A 24,082-nucleotide genomic window follows, 5' to 3' on the forward strand; every position below is an offset into this window, starting at 1 on the left:
TAGCATCAATTTACAGCCACCAGATTTGATGTCTGCCTGCTAACATAAAATAACTAACAGTTATTTTAATTTATTCAATGCCTTACTGTCACACTCATCATTTAGTAGGAACATGTGGTCATGGGTGTGATTTTTTTTCTAAATAGTGTTGTCTTTCCCTGCTTTCTTCCTTCTGCATCGCTGTTCTATTTCCGTTTCGCAAAAAAGGATTTATTTTCACCTCCTTTTATGTTGCATCTGTTGAAGTTATTGGCAATCAAATAGTTAATGTTGACATTTTAAGTGAGTGGTAGGCTTGGCCATAAGCAATAAAGCAAAGGAGCAAGCGCTGGCACAGAGAAGGGTATTGCTCAGCTGTGGTTTATGACTGATGTTTATATTTGCATTGAATTTGGGCTTGGGAGGGTACAACGCTGTGATTAAAGTTTATATTCTGGAGAATCCTGACTAGGTAACCTGGTCACATTTAATTATTGTTGAAAAGTTGCATTTAGCTTAGGTGGTTTGGTTTGGTTTTTTAACTGAAAATTTCAGGATAGTTTCTTTGTTCTCATGGAGAGAGTTGGAGTTGGATGAGAAGAAAAAAGCGCGGAGGAAACCGAATGCTACTTAGCCTCAAATGCCTGTCCCAAAGGAGGTGGCCAAGTGCAATTTTCTGTGTTGGAAGTCGGATAGATTGCTTCTTCCTTAGGCTGGATGCGTACAGCTGGGATCAGTTTGTCCTGAGCTGGAGGGAGGGGCTGATGAAAGAGCTGCTGAAACTGCGAAGTGACGTTTGCTGTGAAAGTCTTTAGGATTATATAAACTTGGATTAACTGTGCGAGGGTGGAAGTTTCTCCTCAGTCATTTTGGAGGCAGCTGTGTTTTAAAACCGTATTTACAAACTTACCAAAGTGAAAACTAGTTATTTTCTTTTGGTTTTTCCTTTGCTCCCATTACATTGTCCAAAACCCACTCCAGGATTGCACTGCTCTGATAAAAGGATTCTGGTTTCTAGGCAGAGTTTATTTGGATGTGATTTCTCTCTGTTTCTTTTGCCAGTGTTGTCCTTTATCTCACCACCTTTCTTCGCCAGGGCTTATCACTTTCCTCTTCAGCTTGGCACAGGGGGTAGAAGAAGCCAACCCTGCTGAAGGTGCGGAGGAATTGGCTGGAAAAGTTTTTGGCATTTAAAAAGGATTACTTATGACAGTATTTGCAAAATTCCTCCCAACCTGCGTCTTCCAAAGCGTAGAAATCAGGCCTTCCAGACCATGAGACTAATGTGAAAAAATAAGGGGGGGGGAAAAAAAAAGGAAGTTCAAATGATGTTTCTTTGTGGTGGTTGAGCCATTAGAGTGGATCTGGATTTGAGATTTCCCAGTAGCAAGTTGTAGGAACTAATTTTCTTTCTGAAAGCTGCGAGGTTCATGCAAGCACTTATGCCCAGGCACTGGGCTTTTGGGAAGGAAAGTCAATTGTAACTTGCAGAAACAGGCAAAACTACATTTGTAAATGATTGGTAAGTCTAAACAACTGCAGACTGAGGGGATTTGCACCCTTTTGAGCGCAAATTTAGACTTCAGTAGGTCTTGCCTTTATTACTACTTAGCAAAACTTAGTCTGAATTTTCTTCTGACCAAGGTTGTTTTTATTTTTTTTTTCCCTGCACGCCATCAGCCCCTGTGCTCTGACCACTCTTATATCTTGAGAAGGAGCAGAAAGGAGCTACCTGACAACGTGAGTCAGCAAAAATCATCTGTATCATTGTGCAGGGTTTTGGGGCTGGATGACGGTGTTGCAGCAGGGGTCTGCTGTTCCTGGTTTGGCGCCTGGGTATTGCTGTTAGTGCACGAGCCCCTGTAGGAACAAGCTCTGGTGGCATTTGTGCCAGTGACGGCAACGTTGCAGAATATAACCGATTCTGTGAAATGCGTTAGTGCTTTAGGGAGATGGTTTAGGAGAAGGGTGCTCGCTGTGAGGAATTTGCAAAGTAAAAAGGATTTAAGAATATGATAAGGAAATACAGACTCCTGTCTCTGATTTCTGTAGAGTCTCTCGTCTTCTCTGCCTCGTACATCATCTGTCCGTTGGGTCTAATTGCCTTTAGTAGAAATTTTCCCTGCAAGTGGCAACGGAGTCACTCGGTGCACATTTCCTCTCCCTGTTTTGGTACGTGAGGCTGAGTGAATTAAGGAGTCAGCAGACCTGTTTTCCAAAGAAATACAGACTCCTGTCTCTGATTTCTGTAGAGTCTCTCGTCTTCTCTGCCTCGTACATCATCTGTCCGTTGGGTCTAATTGCCTTTAGTAGAAATTTTCCCTGCAAGTGGCAACGGAGTCACTCGGTGCACATTTCCTCTCCCTGTTTTGGTACGTGAGGCTGAGTGAATTAAGGAGTCAGCAGACCTGTTTTCCAAAGATGGTTGTGTTGAGTCACTCGGTGCACATGTCCTCTCCCTGTTTTAGTACGTGAGGCTGAGTGAAGTAAGGAGTCAGCAGACCTGTTTTCCAAAGATGGTTGTGTCTGAACCACACCGCATTGAAAATGTAATCTAGAAGAGGCTCAGGGAATAGAGGTAGCTTGGTGGATGGGATGGATGTTAGTGTCACTGTAAATTCAGTGTCATGGGATGCAGAAATGCCCATTTTTCATTAGTTATGATTTTCTCCATAATTTTCCTAGCGTGGGATGCAGAAATGCCCATTTTTCGTTAGTTATGATTTTCTCCATAATTTTCCTATTGGATATCTCTTGCTAAAGCTTTTAAATTGGTCAGCAATGTGAAGCTGTTTGCTCATAAGATGAATCATCATTAGTCATAAAAGATTCCTTACCTCGAAATGACTTCCCGTTATTAAATGAGAGAGAAAAGCAGAGAGAACGCATTTCAGTCTCCCTCCTGCTAAACGATGCCTGGAAAAGGAAATTCTCGTTTTATTTTCTTTATGAAATGCACGTTTGATTGATTGATTCCTTTAAAGTGATTGGAAATTCAGCAATAACTTCTCCCTCATGCTGGCTTGTCTTCCATCAAAGCAATTAGTATAAACCAGCGGATAAATTGTTAGTATACACTGACCAGTGTTTTAAGCAGCAGGGGGTTATTCTAATATCCTCTCCCGTTTGTAGGCTGTCCATGGGTAATTGAGGTTAATCATTCTTTTGGACTCAGTGAGCTGCGCACAGAACCACAGATATCCCAACCTTCCTCTGCTTTTGGTTGCAGGGAGCGGGGACTAACGGTATTCGGCTGATGATGGAGAGCGCTCTGACGGCCCGCGACCGCGTCGGGGTGCAGGATTTTGTCCTGCTTGAGAACTTCACCAGTGAAGCAGCGTTTATTGAAAATCTGCGTAAGCGCTTCAAGGAGAATCTGATCTACGTGAGTAGCAGAGGGACAGAAACCGAAGTGTTCATCAGTGGCCTGAATTCGGGTATTTGCTAGAGAAGACATCCCATAGCTTTGCTCTGCAGTTGGATTTGGAGATGGTGGTGTCAGCTTTAATGGGCTTGTGTCAGACCTAGCCTGGGATACTGTCGTGTTAACAGATGTAGGGACTCATGGCAGTGCTCTGGTTGACATCTGCTGGCATTTCCAGGTCTTGCCAGCATTGCAAATCCATCTCACGCCACATTCTTCCATTTCACAAGCTCACTCGGTGGTGGGCTTTCAGCAACCACAGCTTTGAACTTGATCCCAAGTGGTGTCTCAGAAATCATCCAGTATTCTGTCTTGTTAGGAGCACTAAAACTATTTGCAGGTGCTGTTTATCCAGCAGGGATAACGTAACTCCTGCAACGTCATTCTCACTGCGCTGAGAGGTCACTTCTTCAGCACCCTTGGCATGTTTGGAAGCCCTCAGCAGCATCCCCAAGCAGCCCTTGTCAACAACATACGGCCTTCAGAGCAGTCTGGGCTCTGGGAGAATCTGCTGCCAGACCTGCCGTAACCTCTCTACTTTGTGCTCTTTTTCAGACATACATTGGCTCAGTTCTGGTGTCTGTTAATCCCTACAAGGAACTGGAAATCTACAGCAAACAGAACATGGAGCGATACCGCGGTGTCAGCTTCTATGAAGTTTCTCCTCACCTGTGAGTGGCCTGTGGGTAAACAGTGCAGCTTGTGCCGTTCCCACGCAGGCGTGTGCGAGAATGACATGTGAGAACAGGCAGAGAGGACTGCTCCTTGTCCCAGATGCAGCACTAAAAATCACAGGGATATCACGGATCTTTTGGAGGGTGTGGTGTGCGGCTCGTTCTATTCCTGTTCCTCTCTCCGAAGAGGATGAGTTGCCTTTGCAAGAGCTGTATTTGGAAAGGGAGTTGGTTCCTTCCTGGCTGGAAGAACAGAGCTGCTTACCCAGCCCTGGCAGGACAGGAGTTCATTGTTCAGGGTTACTTGGGGTCTGCGTGTCCGAGTTGTGAGTTTCCCCTGCTGCTACATCGCTCATTCAGCCTCGGGCTAACTAGAAACAGTGTGTCTGTGTGCGTGGTGGTTTCTTTCCTACCTCTGCTGTTACTGCCTGACCAATATTTATCTGGTATTTCCCTTGTTGCTAAGAGACCGTCAGCCTGTTGGAACACGGAATGTATTTATTTACATGGTCTGGCCTGGTGAGCATTCCCAATTTCCCATTAAAAAAAAAAAAAAAGAAGAAGTGGGAGTTTTAAAGTTATTTTTGAAAGCATTTAAATCTTTTTGTCAGACTGAGAAAGATGACTGAGAGCTGAGGACATTTGGCTCCAAAATGCTTTCTTTTAGGGCCAAGGGCCAAATTCTGAGCACCTCTTGGAGGTTTTTTGTGACTTTCCTTTTTTTATTTTTTGTTTTAAAGGGGTCTTGGAAGAGTAAATGATATTATTTTTGAGCTATTTGGATTGTTCCTTATTACTGGCATATAGCCCAGGAGAGTAAGCAAAACAGAATCTGCTGCAAGCACAGAGGGGGGAGAAGCACCATTACTAGGGAAAGTCTGAACACTTGAAGCTGTATTTGTTATGATAAAAATGTGATTTTTAGAGTGTTTCAGGCTTCTCATGTGGGCTTCTGTGGGGGATGATTAAACCTGAAAACCCCTGCCCTCAAACCTGCTGAGTTCTCTGTAATGCTCCAGTGTAACACGGGGCGCTGAGCAGCTCTGCTTTAATTCCTGCGTGTGCTACACAGAGTGACTTAGATCACAACGTAGCTGATTATTTCTTAGGCTGTTTTCCTTCTTGTTCTAACTAGTCCCATAAGAAATTGTAAAACCTGAGGCTCATAAGTAAATCCTTGAGAGCTGCAGGACTGAACACCAGTACTGCTCCAACTGGGACAACAGTATTTTTTGCTGTTCTTATAATTTCATTTTAAAAATCACATTATTTGATTATTTATGCATTTAAAATATTCTGAGGAGCACTGATATGCTCTGTACTGTAGTACTCTGTGCTTCTCCTTTTGCAGTATTTCATGTCTTATTTCCTCTTTCTCTTATTCTAAACTTATTCTGGAAAGCCAAAATACTTCAGTATTGCCATTCCAACGTCAAAATAGTTTAAGGCTAGGCTTGGGCGCTGGGTTCTCTGGGAAGTGCATCACACGTAGTCATTCAAAGGAGAAAAGTTATCCCTGTGGGTGTGAAACACAGCAGACTTCCCAGAGTCATGTCCCATCCTGTCCTGGTTACAGCCTGCCAGGGGCTTCAGAGGTGCTGACTACAAATGGGACCATAAAGATCTTTAAGTGACGGATTCTGTATGTGCTGTGTGTGACTGCTAGCTTTTTGCTTGAAGTTACAGTCCTGTAAAACCACCCAGTAAAGGCACACGGTCTAGAGGCTTAAAATTTAAATTAAATTTACATTTATTCACCTGTTTTCAAAATACTCCAGAGACAGAATTTGGATGGGAAGAGAACGCAGTGATGAATGTAGGGGGGTAAGTGTGCAGTTGTGTTGCTAGGTAGCTCATTGGCGTTGCCTTAGCACCAAGTATTAATAGACTTGAGAAGGCCACGGCTGTTATTTTGGCGTGATTATTTCTAATTAATTTCACAGCATGAGAGTTAAAAAAAAAAAAAAGGCAAAGCTACTAAAAGGTTGTCAAGTGTATGAAGACAGGATGTCTGCTTGATCACCGCATGTAAGACAGCTGAAAATATTGTGATGGAGGTTGTCTTATGAGTGTATTTTGAAGGAGCAATGCTCCTCTTTTCTCTCATCCTCTTCCATTGCACCAGTCTGGTCCTTCTTCTCTCTCCCTGTGTAAACAGTTGCCACCATTGTCAGACTCATCCTCCTGCTCTCTGGTGTTGTAAAAGTGTGTGAGATTCTTGGTGTCAGATCCCGTCAGGTCTATCGCAGGGAGGAAAAGAGAAGGGAGAGAAACAGCAGCAAAGGAAGGAGCAGGGCTCCAGGGCCAGCAGCAACGAACCCTGGCTGTGCGCAGGCAGGAGGAACCATCTGGTGTCTTGGGTCGTGTTTGGCCTGAGCTGGATGGTGGTTCAGGTAGGCTGCAGGACGCTTATCCTGGCTTGTCCTGTTCTTCCTGCAGTCCAAGAGAAGCCGCGAGAGGTTGGGCTCAGGAGCCACCCGGATAGCAAAGGGCAGTTGTGACCTTCTGAGCGTGTCATCACTTAGAAGATAAGCTAGAGTAAGGATCAATGGAAAACGAGACGTTTCCTGAGTGTAAAGCTTTTTTGTTCTCTGAGACCAAAGTTGAGAGCTCACGTATGTTTAGAAAAGTTTATCTGCACGTCGTCTTCTACAGGAACTCTTCTTGTCAAAAGAATTTGGTAGAAGGGATTTGGTAGATCTGTGCTATCACCCTGCAGAACTTGGCCCAGTGGTGCAGATGGGTATAAAGATGTCGCAAAGCGGTCGCAGCAATCTCCTGTCACTGGTGTGCAGAGGCAATACGCTCTCACCCCACAGACCAACACTTCTTTTTGAGGGAGTCCACGCTGTGGCATAGTCTTAGCTGAGCGGTCTCTGCCCTTCACTGGTGGAAACAAACTAACGCCTGGTTCTCGCTGTCCCGTAGCTACGCCATTGCGGACAATTCGTACCGCTCCCTGCGCACGGAGAGGAAGGATCAGTGTATTCTGATCTCTGGAGAGAGCGGGGCTGGCAAAACGGAGGCCACCAAGAAGATCCTGCAGTACTACGCCGTGACCTGTCCGGCCAGCCAGCAGGTCGAAACCGTGAAGGACCGCCTGTTACAATCCAATCCCGTCCTGGAGGTAACTCTAGAGCTTGCCGCAGGGAAACGGGACGTTGAGTCACCCCGGCAGGACTCACATTTTCCAGCTGAGGGGGTGGGACAGCTGGAGCCCACCGGGCACGACTGAGCTGTCTGTGCAGAGCAGAGGGTGTATCCTGGGAACCGTTCCTGGCCCGTGGGCAGACCGTTCGCGCTGCACACGGGGGAATCCCGGTCTGCTTCCAAGCCAAAGAAATGGCCGTCTGCTGCTGAACTCGCTTGGCCCTTTCCAGCCCAGCAGGAGCAGTTCTGGAGCCATCAGGCTGCGGGGAGAGGGAGGCGTTTGGCGTGGGAAGAGTTCTGCTGCGCTGCAGAAGTTTGCAAAGCCAGCAGCAGACACGTCCGCTCTGGACAGCGTTGCCCTCTGATAAATGGGCGCATCCTCCAGTGCTGTGGTGTCCTCTAGTGTCCAGTCCTGAGCTGTCCTTGTAGTTCCCTTCGATATTTCCACTCTGGACTGGAATGTGTGTTGCGTGCAGGAGGAAGGTGTGCTCCCCGTGAGGACTGTTAGGACAGTGCCTGCTGGGAGCCGAGCTGCGGTGACTGTAAGCAAATAGCTGTGATGAAAGAGGAAGCTTTGAAAAGACTGTCAGACGTGACATATGTTGTCAGCAGTGAACTAGCATTAAAATAAGCTTGCTAGGGGGGATGGAAATGTTTTCAGAGGCATGCTCCATCTGCAGTGCTTGCGCTGGGTGTAAGATCAGCATTAGAATTGGCGTAGCAATCTGTTTCCTTCTTGGTTTCCCTTGCAAACAGGACAAGCCTGGGCTTTAATGGCTGTAAATAAACAACTGGCAGCTTCACCAAAGTGTTTATAAATAATCTTATTTGATACTTATTTATTTTTCTCTAATTATTATTTCTAATAATTAATTTCTCTAATTTTCATTTCAGGCCTTTGGAAATGCAAAAACCCTTCGGAATGACAACTCCAGCCGATTTGGGAAATACATGGACGTGCAGTTTGATTACAGGGTAACTTTAACTCTCGTAGCAGGGTTGTTGCCTGTGCTTTCTTGTGCTGTTGTGTGTGTGGATCGAATCTCGTTCAGTGTGTGTGCTGTAGCCATGATCTGTGTGATGGCATGTCATTGTCACTTGATAGCTCATTTTTCATACACTTCAAAACTCATTTTGCCACTGTATAGAGATAGAGATGGTGATATTACAAAATTAGAGATATTCTGTCTTCTTGTAGCCTGTCTTTTTGTATCCTGTCTGAATAAACCACCAAGAAGCAGAAATATTTTCCTCTGTGTTGATTAACTATTTCAATGTATCTGCTTTGATTTAGGGGGCTCCTGTCGGGGGCCACATCTTGAACTACCTCCTGGAGAAATCCCGAGTTGTGCACCAGAACCATGGAGAGAGGAACTTCCACATTTTCTACCAGCTGCTAGAAGGAGGGGAAGAGGACTTACTGCGAAGGCTGGGCCTCGAAAAGAGCCCACAACAGTATCACTATTTAGTAAAGGTGTGCATTAGCTGGTAATTCTTATAATATTGTTATATTATAGGACTTTGCAGTGAGGGAAGGAAACTACAAAAATACCACTGAGATGGTTGCTGTAAAAAGAAACACATGGCAGAAGTGCATTGAGCATGAATAATATATCTTTGAAATGATTTGCTTCTTTACATCAAACTCTGTCTTTTTAGGGTCACTGCGCCAGGGTCAGTTCCATAAATGATAAAAATGATTGGAAGATTGTGCGAAGAGCCTTGTCCGTTATAAGCTTCAATGACAACGAGGTGGAGGTAAGACATGTTTGACAGCACAGCTCATTTTCCTACTCTTAAGGATTTTTTCTGCTTTCCTTTGTTATTTCTAACCAAAGGCAGCCTTCAGAGTGAATGTATTCTCTGCGAAAATCCTGAAAAAAATACAAAATGTTCTCATAAAATGCTAATTAACGCAAAAATCTCGCTGCCTTTTCTCACTGTGCTTTCATTTCATAATCCTGATTTCTGCCTGTTGCTTCCATGCTAGGATTTGCTGAGTATCGTGGCTAGTGTTCTGCATCTGGGGAACGTGCAGTTTGCTGTTGATGAGCAAGGAAATGCTCAGGTCACTACAGAGAATCAGATTAAATATCTGGCTAGGGTGAGTATCGCCAGTTAGAGACACGTTACATTAAAGATGAATTGGAGAGGTTTCCTTATTTTGAACTTTGTACTATTGTATCATTTACAATATGATTTAGGAGTTTTCATAGGTTTATTTTTATTTAACCTAAATAAAATGCAAATATTAACATCAAAACCCTGTAATTGACAATTTCTCTATTTACCACTTGGTCCACTGCTGACTTTGAGGTTTTTGCCTTCAGGCAGTGGCATAGGAATAGACCTACTCCGGAGAAGAATAAATTAAAAAAAAAAAAGAACCCTTGTGGCTTTGCTTAGTTCTTAGTGCCAGAACAATCAAGAGAATTTGTTTGTTAGTTCATATCACTGGCAGAAAGGAGGTGGTGTGTGGGAGGAAAGGGGAGGATTGACGTTGCAAGAAGTCTGGCGGTGTGAATGGGAAAATAAAGAGTTGTTTCACTGGACTGTGCTTTTGAGGACTAGCCTTGCTGAGCTCTTGAAACTGTTACTGATAAATTGAATGGACTGTTTCATAAATTAATTTTATATTCTCCTACTTTGCAGCTTCTAGCTGTTGAGGGCTCTGTTCTTCGAGATGCATTGATCCACAAGAAGATCATAGCAAAAGGGGAAGAGGTAAGAACATGAACTGGGGATCGGGGAGGCACGTGGAGTTAAATGAAGCTCGTGATACCCCGTCAGCTCTCTTCCCTGAACTGAACAGTTCACTTCTCACTTGTCAGAGGAGGTTGTCAGTGACCTGCACGGCTGGGAGACAGTGATGTGAGCTGAGCCCACACAGGGTGCTGTCGGGGGGCTGTTTATTGACAGTGACGACGGAAACTTAAATCTCTCAGTGGAATGAAGGGCTGCTGAATGGCTTTTTTTCTCCTGCATGCAGCTCATCAGTCCTCTGAACCTGGAGCAGGCAGCCTACGCAAGGGATGCGCTTGCTAAGGCAATATACGGACGCACTTTCTCCTGGCTGGTGAACAAGGTTAACAAGTCTCTTGCTTACAAGGTAAATTAACCTTTTGTTTGTTGATATCCAACCGTGAAAGGAAGTTTCAAATCTTTTAGCTGCAAAGCAGAGAAATGGTAAGCTCCATGCTGCACAGTGATTTCTAAATTCATTTGATTTCCATTAAGAAGAGGGTAAGGTGCACATGTAACTACATGGGTAAGATCCAGCGATGGATCGTAGCTGTGAGTACAGACCAACATCTATTTTTCACCCTCTTGCAGGAAGGAGAGTTTCCAGGCTGGAGAAGTACCACAGTTCTGGGATTGCTTGATATCTATGGATTTGAGGTTTTCCAGCACAACAGGTTTGTTTCAATCAGTGTTTTGAGTAAACTCACATGACTTTATTCATTAGAGTGTTTTCTCTCTGTTCTGAAATAAGACATTATTCCGTCTCTGTTCTGTTAGTAAGAGAAAAAGAAATGATGTTTCAGCTTTAAGAAATCAGTCGAATAACTGATAATCGCAGGACTTCTAACACTTGGGGCATCCAGCTAATAGGTAGCTATTAATTTATAGCTATTAATGTCCCCGATATTTTAAAGAGACCGTTGCCTTTTGGGGGCATATTCACATGACAGCTTGAACTATGCCTTTGTCCAGCTCTCTGGCACAGGGGTGGCTGTTGTGGCGTCTTTCCGTGGTGGTGTGAATGGGAAAGCACAGCTATAAACCAGCCACTGGGACGGTGTCAGAGCCTGGAACCCAACTCTGGCACATAGCAATGAACGGAGACCCTCACATTTGCAGTATTATTGGGCCCTTCTTACAAGTTTTTGTGTTCCTCTGTGTTCCACCCTTCATGTCCATTTTTCCCTTCTTCTGGAACTCTTTCATGAGATTCACTAAACTTACTAAATTTATACGTTCGGTAAATAAACATTTCACTAAATCTATTTCTCTTGGTTTGCACAGATACATTCATGCTGCTGCCCTCTGATTGTAGCTTCTTTTACTTGTGGTACAGTGTTAGTGATTATTTTTTCTGATTTTTGTTTGCAGCTTTGAGCAGTTTTGTATTAATTATTGTAATGAAAAATTGCAGCAGCTCTTCATAGAGCTCACATTAAAGTCAGAACAAGAGGAATACGAGTCAGAAGGCATAGCGGTAAGAGCCAATATCATCCCTTCCACTGCCTCCTGTGTAGCACCTCCTGCAGGCCAGAGGACAGATTGGGAAAGGAGCTGCTAGTGATAGTTTCCAAAGTAAATGAGTTAAAGAACTTTCCTTTTTCCTTTCTTTCTGAAACACTTTGGTAACTCTGTGTGATACAGGTAGAAGTGAGCAGTGCCATTCCAATCTTTTACTCTGATTTTTAAAAATGCTTTTACAACTGAATTTTAGGGAAACAGATTTGGTGAGTGAAAAAGCTTTATTTCAGATTTGACAGATTATTTTAAGTACAGCGGTGTCTGAAATGTTCTGAAATGTTCATGATTTTTTTTCCAGTCTAGAACTGTTTTCACCCAAGTGTGATTTCTTGTCTTTGTAGTGGGAACCAGTTCAGTATTTCAATAACAAAATAATTTGTGATTTGGTGGAAGAGAAATTCAAAGGCATCATTTCTATTTTGGTGAGTTGACAACACCTTTTTAAATTAAAAACTAGGGGATGGTGTGCCCAAAGGGTCAAACGGGGGCAGTGATCAGTGAGACACAATTAGAGCCCGCCTGGGCGCTGGCAAGCACAGAAAGAACGAATACCAGAATGTGTGTTTGTAGGATGAAGAGTGCCTGAGACCAGGGGATGCCACAGATACAACGTTCTTGGAGAAGCTGGAGGAAACTGTGAAGAACCACCCTCATTTTCTCACGTGAGTGTTCGCATAGCGGAGAGCAGTTATACCGGTAGGATCCACGTGCACGATAGAGCCTAGAGCTTGAATTATTCCTAGACAGCATTACAACTCACTGCGCGTATGGCCGTGGCATCCTAGGTACGCTTACTCCCACATAAAATATTATCGTGTTTTCTTTTGCAACAAGATTAGATGGTGAGTGAAGATAATACAGAGTGAGCTGTCAGTCCTGACTGCGTTGCTCTTCTCAAGGCTATGCTTCAGAATACAGTAGGAGCCACAAAACTCTTGTTACTGACCTGCCTCTTCACAGATCTCTTCCTGGCATCCTACTGCTAATGTGTCCAAGGAATTTGCAGGCTTGCAGCTCCTTGGCTCTTCCAAAATCTACCCTAAAACTTCAGGTGTGACAAACTCTCTAGTGTGGAGCATTAGGCCAGATCATTGCCCAGCACTGGTGACTCGAGTCAGGCCCAGGAATAACTAGAACACGGAGCAGAATTTTACTAGTAAAATAGTGTTCAGTGGGGTATATGCATTAGAATGATCTAAGCAGTGTCCGTGCTTTTGAAATTGTGAGATTTTTATTGCACAGCAGATTGTGCCCATCTGCTTCCCAGATGACACTGATACTCTCCTTCGACTTTGGTAAACTGCCCATGCTGCTGCCACGGGGGGTGAATTCCGTGTTTCACCTTTCAGATTGTGTACCTCAGTTTTGGAGCTCCGAATGTCTTTCTGTTCTTACTGAATGTTCTGTGTACGCTCAGATTAGGATCTGTACAGCATCCCATGAGTATGCCAGCCTGCTGCCAGCATCTTTGCTGCCTTCTTGCCCGCTACCTCTACTCTAATTTCATGTGCACACAGAACCACTCTGCAGCCTCGCCAGGAAGCTGAAAGTTCATCCATTTGAAATAAATATATTTTATGACACTTTTATGATTTGCTAGTTGATAACTCTTTATTTACTTTTGGTTTTGAAAATCAGCAAGTCAGATTTATTCCCCCCGTCCCCCCTCCACATTCATGTAGTCCCACTCTGGGATCCAATGCCATGGCGATTTTTGAAGTGAATCCCCCCCAGAGAAATAGATGTTTGTTTCTCATGAAGCTTCCTTACTTTCTCACCAGGCACAAGCTCGCTGACCAAAAGACTCGCAAGTCTCTGGGGCGGGAGGAGTTTCGGCTTTTGCACTATGCTGGAGAGGTCACCTACAGCGTTGCAGGTAAGGGTGTGGATCATCTCTGCTGTCTCTTGTCTTCTTCTCCTCCCATCCTCTGCCCTTTGAATTAGAACAGCTCCACTACATAGTAAACAAAAACCTGGGCACACAATACTTCCACACCTATTTGATTAACCAGTTTAATTCCCCATCTCCAATTCCTGCCTTGTTGTGAAGTTCCTGTGGAACAGCGGTGGCAGCCTGAGCGGTTTCTTTTTCTTCCAGGTTTTCTAGATAAAAACAATGACCTTCTCTTTCGGAACCTGAAGGAGGTGAGTGTGGCTAGAGGACATTTCCACTGCTTAGTAGAACAATGAGTCGGGTTTAAAATGGGGCGGCACCCGAGGGATGTTCACCTGGAGAATGCGTGTCCATAGGGCTGCGCTAGGAAAAGACAAATTGAGGTGCCCAAAGTACATTTTACTATTAAAAAGCAAACAAAATAAAAAACCCCAAACAGTTTTGTCCCATGTTTCTTTGCTAGTTCTCTGAAGAACGCTCTGTACTTCATCTCTGAAAATGTCTCTCTCTGCAGACCATGTGCAACTCGGAGAATCCTATCATAAATCAGTGTTTTGACAGGACGGAGCTGACAGACAAAAAGAGACCCGAAACGGTAAGAACCCCAGAGCTGTATGGAAGTGTGGCTGTTTCCTCTTTTAAAAAGCCATGTCCTGTCTAACACGGTGATCTGAATGCAAGCCTCTTGCATTTACGGCTGGGAGACGGAGGTTTGTTCTGCAGTCACAAGCACTAGCTGTAAGTCATCGCTTTGTACATAGTTTTCTTTCTTTCCTCCTAGGCAGCAACTCAGTTTAAGAACAGCCTCTCCAAACTCATGGAGATCCTGATGTCCAAAGAACCCTCCTACATTCGCTGCATTAAACCTAACGATGCTAAACAGCCTGGTATGACCCTGGTGATCTTCCTCTTTTCTGCGACAGCTATATATAGACCACTAGATCCCAGTCAGCGAGGCACAGAAAGGAAATCAAATGAAGAAGTCCCACAAGATTTTTTTTTCTTTTCATTTTGGGTTTGTGCCAGAGCTTCTCGTAGAGGGGTGGTGGCAGTACCAGCAGCCAGGACTCAGAATGGGAGCACTGGTCTGGGGTGGAGTAGGGTCACGTTTGAACTGAAGAATTATTAACCTACGTAACTTCCTTTTAATGACCTTTATTCTCCCTCATTTCTTCCTCCTGTCTGCACAGAACATCCTAAAGGAGAACTACTTTTTGGAATTAAATATAAATTTATATTAAGGCAGGGGCAGGGAGACAGGAGACACAAAGTAAGCTGTGTGGTACTTGCACTGTGAGGATGGGTCGGAGGTTAAGGATAACTGTGTAAGATACAGCCAGGAACTGAACCTTCCCTTCTCCAGATGAAGGGACAGCTGTACATCAATCATCTTTCTGTTTTCCTCCTCTCTCCAGATCGATTTGATGAAGTTCTAATCCGACATCAAGTGAAATACCTAGGGTTGATGGAGAACCTCAGAGTGCGCAGAACTGGGTTTGCATATCGAAGAAAATATGAAGTTTTCCTGCAGAGGTAGGATCACCCTGGATTCCCTCTCCCTGCTGCTCCCTCCCCCTGGTCTCCATCCCACAGAACAGCAAAGAGGCAGCCCTTACACCTGAAAGACTTCTTTTCTTGAGGGAGCGAGAAGCATGGCCTCTCTCCTTTCCCCTTGCCCTGTATGGATTGCACTGCTCTCCCTAAGATTTCTTCTGCTGTCGATTTACAGGTACAAATCCCTTTGTCCGGAAACATGGCCTACGTGGGATGGACGGCCGCACGATGGGGTCGCTGTGCTGGTGAAGCATCTTGGCTACAAACAGGAAGAATACAAAATGGGACGGTTAGTTCTTCTGTTTTCTTAGAGATTATGAATCATTGGGCATCCATGTCACTGCTTTTAAATAAGGCTTCTCTGTCTAGCGGGTGAGGAAAAGATTAGAGATCCCAAAGGGGATGCTGAGGGCAGGAAGCAAACTCCTCTGGCATGTTAAACATCATTCTGCATTTCTATTTCTAGAACAAAGATTTTTATCCGCTTTCCCAAGACCTTGTTTGCAACGGAGGATGCTCTGGAAGTGAGGAAGCAGAGTCTGGGTGAGTCACACACACGGCAGCAGCTCCATGGCCAGTGAGCTGTCTGGTTTCTGATCTGTTCTGCTGTTTGTTCGGGGAGGGATTTTTGTTTAAAAAGCTGAGCCTTTTCCTACCAAAAACCGCTTGGTCACAATTTCAAATTGCTGTTTTTCTTGCAATTTCAGCAACAAAAATGCAGGCCACATGGAGAGGTTTCTACCGTCGAAAGAAATTCCTGCACATGAAACACTCAGGTATGAGAGAGAGACCGAGAGGAGGCTGCGGTGCTGCGTAACTGCAGCGCTCCAGGAGGCCGTTGTTGTCAGAGGTGACTTGAGTGTGCTGTGCAAGAAGGAACGTTCCCAAAGCCTTGCTGGGACTAGAATGGAAGATGCTGGTGTGGTGCCCAGTCCTTCCACCTTCAGTCTGTGAGACTGAGCAAGAGCAGCAGGCTCGGGTCACATCTGCACAGCAGCCCCCCTGCCGCAGCTCCCGTCTGCTGCTGCTGTTCTACGGACATTCATCCATTCTATCATATTGTTAAAAACTTACTTAAATTATATTCTTTCCCCTCTGCCATGCTGACAGCCGTTTGTTTCTCGAGCGCTCTTTTTTGCCGGTTTTGCATGGAGTCAATGTTGGTATGAAGGAGCTCACGTAGCGCAAAACCTGTGTGTTGTTTTCAGCAATAGCCATCCAGTCCTGGTGGCGGGGAACCTTGGGACGCCGAAAAGCTGCCAAGAAGAAGTGGGCGGTAGAGACTATCAGAAGGTGTGTAAAGAAGAATCCAAGCCATCAGATGGGTACTTCTGAACAATAGTGTGATAAGAATAAACTTTCTTGTCGCTACAGTATCAGAGGGGGTTTTAACTGAATTACAACTAATAAATAAAGCCCAGAAAATGGTTGGATTGGAAGAGACCTCTAAATATTTCTAATTTTGATCACTTTTCTAATTTTCTAATAAAATTTTCTTCTTCCTCAGGTTCATTAAAGGTTTTATTTACCGGAACCACCCTCGCTGCCCAGAGAACGAGTATTTCCTTGATTACATCCGGTTCTCCTTCCTGATGAACCTCAAACGTAATTTACCCAAAAATGTTTTGGATAAATCATGGCCAACTCCTCCTCCGTCACTCTGCGAGGTAGGCACAGCTGCGCCAGGGTCAGGTGAACGACACGCACGATGGAGAATTTCGGCAGTATTGGAGACGACGGGCCACCACAGGCCTGAGGGGTCCCTCCTGCTGTCAGAGCCAGAACGAGCCCGGTTCTCGCTCAGGTTCCACCCTGCATTAGCGTCTCTACCAGTTAAATTAATCCAAACATCATCACATAGGTGTAATTATAGTGTATCTGTAAAATGATTAGAGCTGTAGTACTGAAAGTTCTTGAGAGTGTGGTGCTGTTGCAACACCATTTTCTACTGGTTTTCTCATCTGTTTCTAAAATTCTCTTCCCTTTTTATCTGAGACAATTCAGTTCCCCCTAGCCAGTGAAATGAGCTGCAGTGACAGTGTGGTTGCCTGTGAAGAACATATTAAACTTCCCCTATTACCTTATTATTCTGCATCAGGCAGAATTGGTTTTTTATCAGATCGAAACAAAATATTGCAGAAAGTCCCAGTTACCTTATCCAGAGGTCCTTGTCTGGACTGCAGGGACAGCTGGGAGCAAGGAGGGGCGCAGCAGTGGAAGGGGAGTGCGCCTGCTATTCATTCTCCATTCTGGAGCAGTTGGAGAACGCTGCAGGGCAAACTCTTAAAAAGGTGGAAAACAAGCTTCCTATTCTTAATTTTAGAAGTGACTCTGTCATGAAACAGTATTTTAGTTCAGCAGTGCAGCTTCTGCAGTTGCTTCTCCTCTGTCTTCACTGTTTGAATGGGTTTGTCAGTAGTTTTGAGCTATTTTCATTTGTTTATGTGCAATTTCTTCTTCAGGCATCCCAGCTCCTGCGACAGCTTTGTATGCAGAACATGGTCTGGACCTACTGCAAGAGAATCAGCCCAGAGTGGAAGCAGCAGGTAGGAGACAACTTCACGTCATTTCACAAACTCCGCTGATGCTCCCCACAGCAGGAGGGGTCCTCAGCTTCAGTTACCGCAGGAAATGAAGGAGGGGAGCAGCTGGATGGGAGGGACAAGGGTTCTGCTACAGGGGAGCAGTGGGGAGAGGGAGGAGCTCTCGCATCAGTGCATTCTTCAGGGATTGGTTAACAGGTCCACAAGAACCCCATGATTTTTTTTTTATTTTCTTTTAGAGACAAAAAAGACTAGAGTGTGCATAAAAACAGTGTTGTATATTCATGCCCCTATATAATTTCTACATTGAAAGACCCTGTTATTCCCCCCATGGAAGATAAAAATGTAGGAAGCCGCATTATTCTGTACCCTGTAGAGAGCAGGAATTCTGCAGACACCAAACTAGTAATTTTCCAAACAGAGAAGTTAGGTGAACAGTTACAGCTGCTGTTCTAGCTAAAAAGAGTAAAAATGAGACTGAAATTTGATTCATCTCATCATGGAAAGGTAGGGAGAGGGAATTTTTTTTTAAATATATTAAAAAAATCTCAGAAAAGGGACAGAGCATGAAGTGGATACATGAAACAGTTCAGATGTGACTGTTCTGAGATGACAGTAATAGCTGTCTTTAAGCTTTTTTTTTTTATTGCATAGTGTATCATAGTGCTTCTGAAGGCCTGCAAAGCATTAAGCAGATGTAAGGGAATGCTGTAGATTAGTGGCTGAGCCTGTGATTAAGGACAGGGGATTAATACCCACTGTTACTCAGCAGAACACTTAATTTTCCCCAGCAAACCAGACTCACTCATAATGGATGTATTTTACCTGTAAATGTATTTTACATTTTTACCTGTAAATCATCTCGAGTACTTCACACTGTGTAAAAGAACCCGTACCACACGTTTGCCCTAAATAAAGCAAAGGGACTTTCCTCTTTCCTCCTTTGCGGACTTTGTTCGTATTCTGAGGAAACGCAAGTGAGGAGCTAAGAGCAGAAGTCCCAGTTACAGCGCGGGGTGACCGGATCCTGGAGTATTGCTGCTGTGAAAGGGACCAAAGGTTTGTGGTGACTCATCAGCCCAACAGGAACTCCCAGGGCCAGGCGCTGGCTCATTGCATCACTCGGTTTGCCAGGGGATAAGGTAGAGAACAGCGAGTAGATCAGAAATCGGTCGTGACCATGCCACACAGTGCTGAGGACATTCCTTTTTTGTCAGTACTTCAAGATGTTGACTAGCTGAAAGGCTTCAGGAGGGACTTAAATAATCCAAAACATGAAAGAAGCCCTATGGGATAGAGCAGGAGAACAAACTGTTTAAGCTTAAGGAGGAAGAGGTTAAGAGAAACTCTGCAGTGGGAAAATTCTGAGCCTTTTTAAACACGGGCCTTATCAAAATCCAGAGATAAACAGGTAATATAATACATACTCTTGAAAGAGGAAAAAAAAAATATATTTTCTACCCTAAGGTGTTGAAAAGGTAAGGGATGTATGGAATACGTTGTGGGATTTTGTGACTAGTATGATTCAGGCAGTGAGAAGTAGATGATGACTGCTAAAAAACCAAAAAGGGGACATCTCTTTTAAGACAGATTTATCTTTTCATTTAAGGAGACATTTTATACTAAACAAGAATACATCTTTTGTCCTTGCAGTTGGAACAAAAAGTCATTGCCAGTGAGATTTTTAAGGGTAAAAAAGACAATTACCCTCAGAGTGTTCCTAGACTCTTCATCAACACTCGACTTGGTGAGTAGGTGGTGTGAATTTTAACAGCAAGAAGGAAGAGGGGGATTAATCTGCTCTTTCCTTGCTAGAAATCTCTTTCTGACCCCCCACCTCTTTGGTTTTAATACAGGTAACGAAGAGATAAATGCTAAAGTCCTTCAGGCTTTAGACAGTGAAGCAATTAAGGTGAGATATGTGTCCTAATACTTTTGTCGAGCTTCTAGAGTTATTCAGCAGAATATCAGAAGATTAGATTGCTGAAGAAAAGAGAGAATTTTACATTATACTAAGCTTATCTTAGAGGATAGCCTCTGGGAAGAGCTGATGGCTCAGAAATAGGATTGTGAGATTTGGGGAAGTTTAAGTCAGTTAAGGGGTTAGAGCTGCACTGGCTGGAGAGGAGAGGAGGGGTGAAGAAACCTACACAGCCTGAAGCTAAACCTGGATTTTTCAAGCCCACGGCCAGACAGCTGTAGTCATCAAGTTATTGTTCAGAACTCCTCTAGGTGAACAACGGTCTGTGGCAGAACTGAGAACAGGACTCAAAAAAATTGTCTCCAGTCCCAGTTTACAAACCACTGGTCAGTTCCTCCCGCAGGCTCTCCAGGCCCGAAGGGAGGTAGCTGGCAATGGAACACGCTGCATTTTTAGCACTATTAACACTTATTTCAGTATGCAGTTCCTGTGATCAAGTATGACCGGAAAGGATACAAAGCAAGATCACGGCAGCTGCTTCTCACCCAGAATGCAGCCATCATAGTTGAAGAATCCAAAATCAAACAACGGATCGACTACGCCAATCTGACAGGTGAGAATGGGAACAGAAAGGGGGTCTGGCTCACTGGATTGTAGCGAAGGTGAAGACTGACTTCAGTTAAAAAACAGCAAATAAAATAACCGGTTTGTCCTGGACAAGAATGGAATTATCTGATACATTTTAAATCTGTAATATCTTGAAATTGAGTTTTTCCAAAATTAAACTCTGTAAAATGTCACAAAAATTACTCAATTAATTTCCCCCAAACCCCTCCTAAGTCATTTCCCAATTGCACGTCTCTGCCGCAGGGGAGTTGCGCCATTACTACACAGCAGCTCCTTGGGACAACTGTTGGCCTTCTAAATATTGGACAGAGACTTGATGCTTTTAGAGGGGGAAACTTGATCAGACAGAGAAAACTGCTGAGTCTGTCTGAGACATTACGTGGCTTTGTCTTGTCTGAAAGCTCTACCTTCACAGCTTCAGCTCAGCTACGCTTCCTCTCTACAGCCAATTTAGGTGCTAATCATGTCTACGGGAGCCTGATGCACCTACCTGCTGTGTGTGTGACTGTCACCGTTTGAAGTGGGTTCCAAAAGCAGCACTAATTTGGGGTTCTGTGCCTCCTGTAGGGTGCTGTTATGGCAGAGCTGTATGTTCATGGGCTAGCTCCATTTCAAGAGCTCATCCAGTTTGTATCTAGTGTCAAGATATTAAACAAAAGCCAAAAATAAACTATGAAGAAATACTCTTGAGGCACAGCACAGTGCTCCTTAACTAATCCCTACCCACCTACCTCAGGGAGAGGATTTTTTTTCATTTAGCAAACATTAGTAACTCATGGCAGAGGCTAAGCCCTGTGCCTGCTGTGTGGTCAGAAGGCACTGCTGGCTGGATGCGCAGAAACAGTGAGTTCGGAGCCCAAACGGGTCACCCAGCTCCCAGTCAGCAGCTCAGGGCTGGATCTGCAGGGATCAGAACAGCAGCAGGTGGGTGTGGGGTCAGCCTGCCCCCAAATCCAGCTGCACGACAAGCGAGGAATTCACAGCAACGGTAACTTTCTGGAGCCAAACTCCTACAGCAGCTCTGGCCTTTCTTACCCAGCGTTGGCAGTGTGGGAAGACAGCAGTGAACCCCCTGTTCAGCTGTTTCTCTCCTTCCTCATACCCCAGGAGTTATACCCCTCATCCACCTACTGGGCCAGAATGAAACACCTGTCCAGGGGGTGCTGAAAAGTAAAATTTTGGTCATAGGTGCCTGAAATGGCCCAAGTGGCTCTTTTCAAGTCCATGAGGGTCAGGACAGTTTGTAAACAGGCATCCTTCCTGCTTCTGGCAGACAGGGGCATCTGAAAGAGCAGTTCTCAGCTGAGTGTCTGTTACCTTGCAGCCTCTCTGCTGACGCGTTAGCTCTGTGCCTCTGTGCAGCTTCTCAGCTGTCGGGTTTCTTGGTGTGGGAACTGGGGTTGCTGTGTTCCTGAGGGAGGTTCTGAAACACACACAGAGTCCCGGCGCTCTTGTGCTGGGTGACAAACGGCCGTTCTCTGTTGCAGGCATCTCCGTCAGCAGCCTGAGTGACAACTTGTTTGTGCTGCACGTGCACTGCGAGGATAACAAACAGAAGGTAGTGGGGCTCATCTGTCATTCCTCCAACCACCTCCAGAAAAACGTTCTAAAGGCACAAGGAGCAGAAGTTCCCCAGCTGGGGGGGCACACATGGTGACATGGATGTAAGAACTCTGGGCCAGCTCTCGGCAACATTTCATGTGGATTTATTTGTGCTCACAGATGGGGTTCACCAGGGGCTGGTCCCTTGCCTCCATCACTGATACCCTGTCTGTAAATGAGCTGCTGTAGGGACAGTGTGACCCAAAACAGAGGCCACAGAGATCTCCACCAGACTTGGAGAAGTGTTTTTTCCACCCTAACCTATGGAGATAGTTCCGTCCCTCTTAATTACAGCATAGTCATGTTGGTACACTGACACTACATCATGATCACAAACTGTTGTCTCTCTTTCCTCCCAGGGAGACGTTGTACTTCAAAGTGACCACGTGATCGAGACGCTCACGAAAACAGCCATGCAGGCAGACAAAGTCAATAACGTCAACATCAACCAGGGCAGGTGAGTGAGGCCAAGCCCAGCTCAGGAGCTGCCTTGGTTTTCTTGTGTTGGCTCTGAAGAGAGCTCAGCTTCAGCATTCAAGGGCTACAGAAACACACCTCTACGATATCAAAATGTACCCAGTACGTCGTACCTGAGGCTCTGTTTCCTTGAGCAAGCAGATCTGTACAAGCTAAGCCTCAGCAATACAAAGCAGCCACACAGGAAAAGGGTAAAACTAGGTTAGGGGAGAGATCAAATACTCATCAAATCCATTCTTACCTCTTTGCAGCATAAAGTTTACAGTTGGGCAAGGCAAAGAAGGCATAATCGACTTTATATCGGGATCAGAACTGCTCATAGCCAAAGCCAAGAACGGCCATCTAACAGTGGTGAGTAGAGGTGGAAAGAAAGGGTGGTTCACTTACGTGGATCCAAACACAGATTTTGGCATTAGACCGTATTTGCAGCAGAGGGACACACGCCCCATGACTTTCTTGCTGAATGCAGTGCCCTGGTCTACCAGCCTTTGCCCCAGCTGGAGCTGTGCATCGTGCTTCTCTCCCTGCAGTCTTGAGAGACCGCCAGGCTCACTCCAACTCAAGGCATTGTCCTATCAATCTTTTTTTTTTTTTTTCTCTCCCTAGGATTCAGGCTTTAATGCTATAACTCTGCGGCAAATAATTTAAAAACACAGGAAGCAAAAAAAACCCTAAAAATCTTAGCTTCTCAGCTTGTCTGCAGCCTTCCTACTAGTCTGATATACTCATGCAACTGATTTATGCATTGTCCAATTAAAGGTTATTCAGAAATAAATCCAGAACATACTCGGAGTGCCCTCACTCCCCTGCTACCACCAGCGCTGTGTACTCCTCTGACTCACCAATCACCTGTATCTGCTTCTGTTGCAGCAGCTTTGTTTTCAACACAGTTTCCGGTTTGTCCTTCCTCTCCTGCAGGTTGCTCCTCGACTGAATTCTCGATGATAAAACATCCCACCACGCCCAGACCTTTTCCTCCGTCAGTCTGACTGCACCCCACAGCATTGGCCGGACATTGTTCCCAGCAGAATCCCCCCCTCCTTCCTCGCTTTGCTCATTTTGTTTATTGTTGCCAAAGACTTGCACTTTCAAAAAAAAACCACCACAAAAATAATCTTGCTTTCTTGTCTTAATATGAAAGTTCCAAAAGAAAGGCCTTCTCTTCCTTACCTTAGTGGCAAACGCATGGGTCCAACGCAATGTCTGCAAAACCATGGCTCATGCAACATTCAGCTGGGCTTTGAGGGAGAGGTAGCTCTGACTCTAAGAGTTGGAAATGACCAAAATTTGTGCTTGTCATCATCAAAACGCACAATCAAAACCCAAGTAACTCTGCTGCTTTGTCAGCCAAATCAATTAAATGCCAAACTTTATATTCAGAAAGAATGTTTTATGAAGAATTTTGCTGAGACATTTTGATGCTTTATGTTACAATTTATTAAAGCCATATTGTGTAAATGAGTAAAACCCTGTAAATACTTTACAGCCGAGTATGAGAGATGCACTACAAGAAATGGAGTTGATGTGGAAACTTTTATGTTTTAGATTTGAAATTTTTGTTGTTTTTAGTTTATGATTTTAAGGTATTAATCTGAAAAACTCATCATGTAACTTCTTCACAGATCCTGATCCAGAGACTTATCTTTTTTTTTTTAAGTCACCTGTCCCATTTCTTGCTCTATAGTGATATTTTTATATCGTACGAACTTTTTCATATCCACACAGCCAAACAAAACGTAAGTAACACAAACTGCAGAGGTCACCACTTCTCTATGCCGCTCTAGGCTGGAAATGAAACCTGTCGCCCTCAGCCACAGGAGCTTTCCCTGGCCAGGAGTCCCCGCTGCCCCTTGCCCCACACAGCTCATCAGGCTCACAGCAGCACCCTCAGAAAAAATGGCTTTTCTTCCTCTTACATTGTCAGCAATAACTGGAAATTTGAGTTCCCACAATGAAGCTCCAGGCTGTTTCTAG

The 24,082-nt window shown here is 44.6% G+C and overlaps 1 protein-coding gene across 1 annotated transcript; it reads left to right on the top strand.

Annotated features, from left to right (window-relative positions):
- The first annotated feature begins 1,668 nt into the window (after positions 1-1,668).
- Positions 1,669-23,261, top strand: MYO1C (myosin IC). The gene is made up of 32 exons (XM_010075319.1): positions 1,669-1,719; positions 3,209-3,364; positions 3,959-4,074; positions 7,006-7,204; positions 8,122-8,202; positions 8,522-8,701; positions 8,887-8,985; positions 9,218-9,331; positions 9,880-9,951; positions 10,217-10,336; positions 10,561-10,643; positions 11,341-11,446; positions 11,832-11,912; positions 12,061-12,152; positions 13,272-13,366; positions 13,589-13,635; positions 13,899-13,979; positions 14,166-14,271; positions 14,800-14,917; positions 15,114-15,227; positions 15,405-15,481; positions 15,646-15,714; positions 16,147-16,231; positions 16,446-16,605; positions 17,401-17,484; positions 19,135-19,228; positions 19,338-19,393; positions 19,880-20,015; positions 21,517-21,587; positions 21,991-22,088; positions 22,360-22,459; positions 23,027-23,261. Exons 2-32 carry the CDS (start codon positions 3,236-3,238, stop codon positions 23,051-23,053), a joined length of 3,090 nt encoding a protein of 1,029 aa, XP_010073621.1. The 5' UTR covers positions 1,669-1,719; positions 3,209-3,235; the 3' UTR covers positions 23,054-23,261.
- Positions 23,262-24,082: the final 821 nt, after the last annotated feature.

This window comes from Pterocles gutturalis, unplaced genomic scaffold (genome assembly GCF_000699245.1).
Source record: "Pterocles gutturalis isolate BGI_N339 unplaced genomic scaffold, ASM69924v1 scaffold18392, whole genome shotgun sequence".
Classification (NCBI taxonomy): Eukaryota; Metazoa; Chordata; class Aves; order Pterocliformes; family Pteroclidae; genus Pterocles; species Pterocles gutturalis.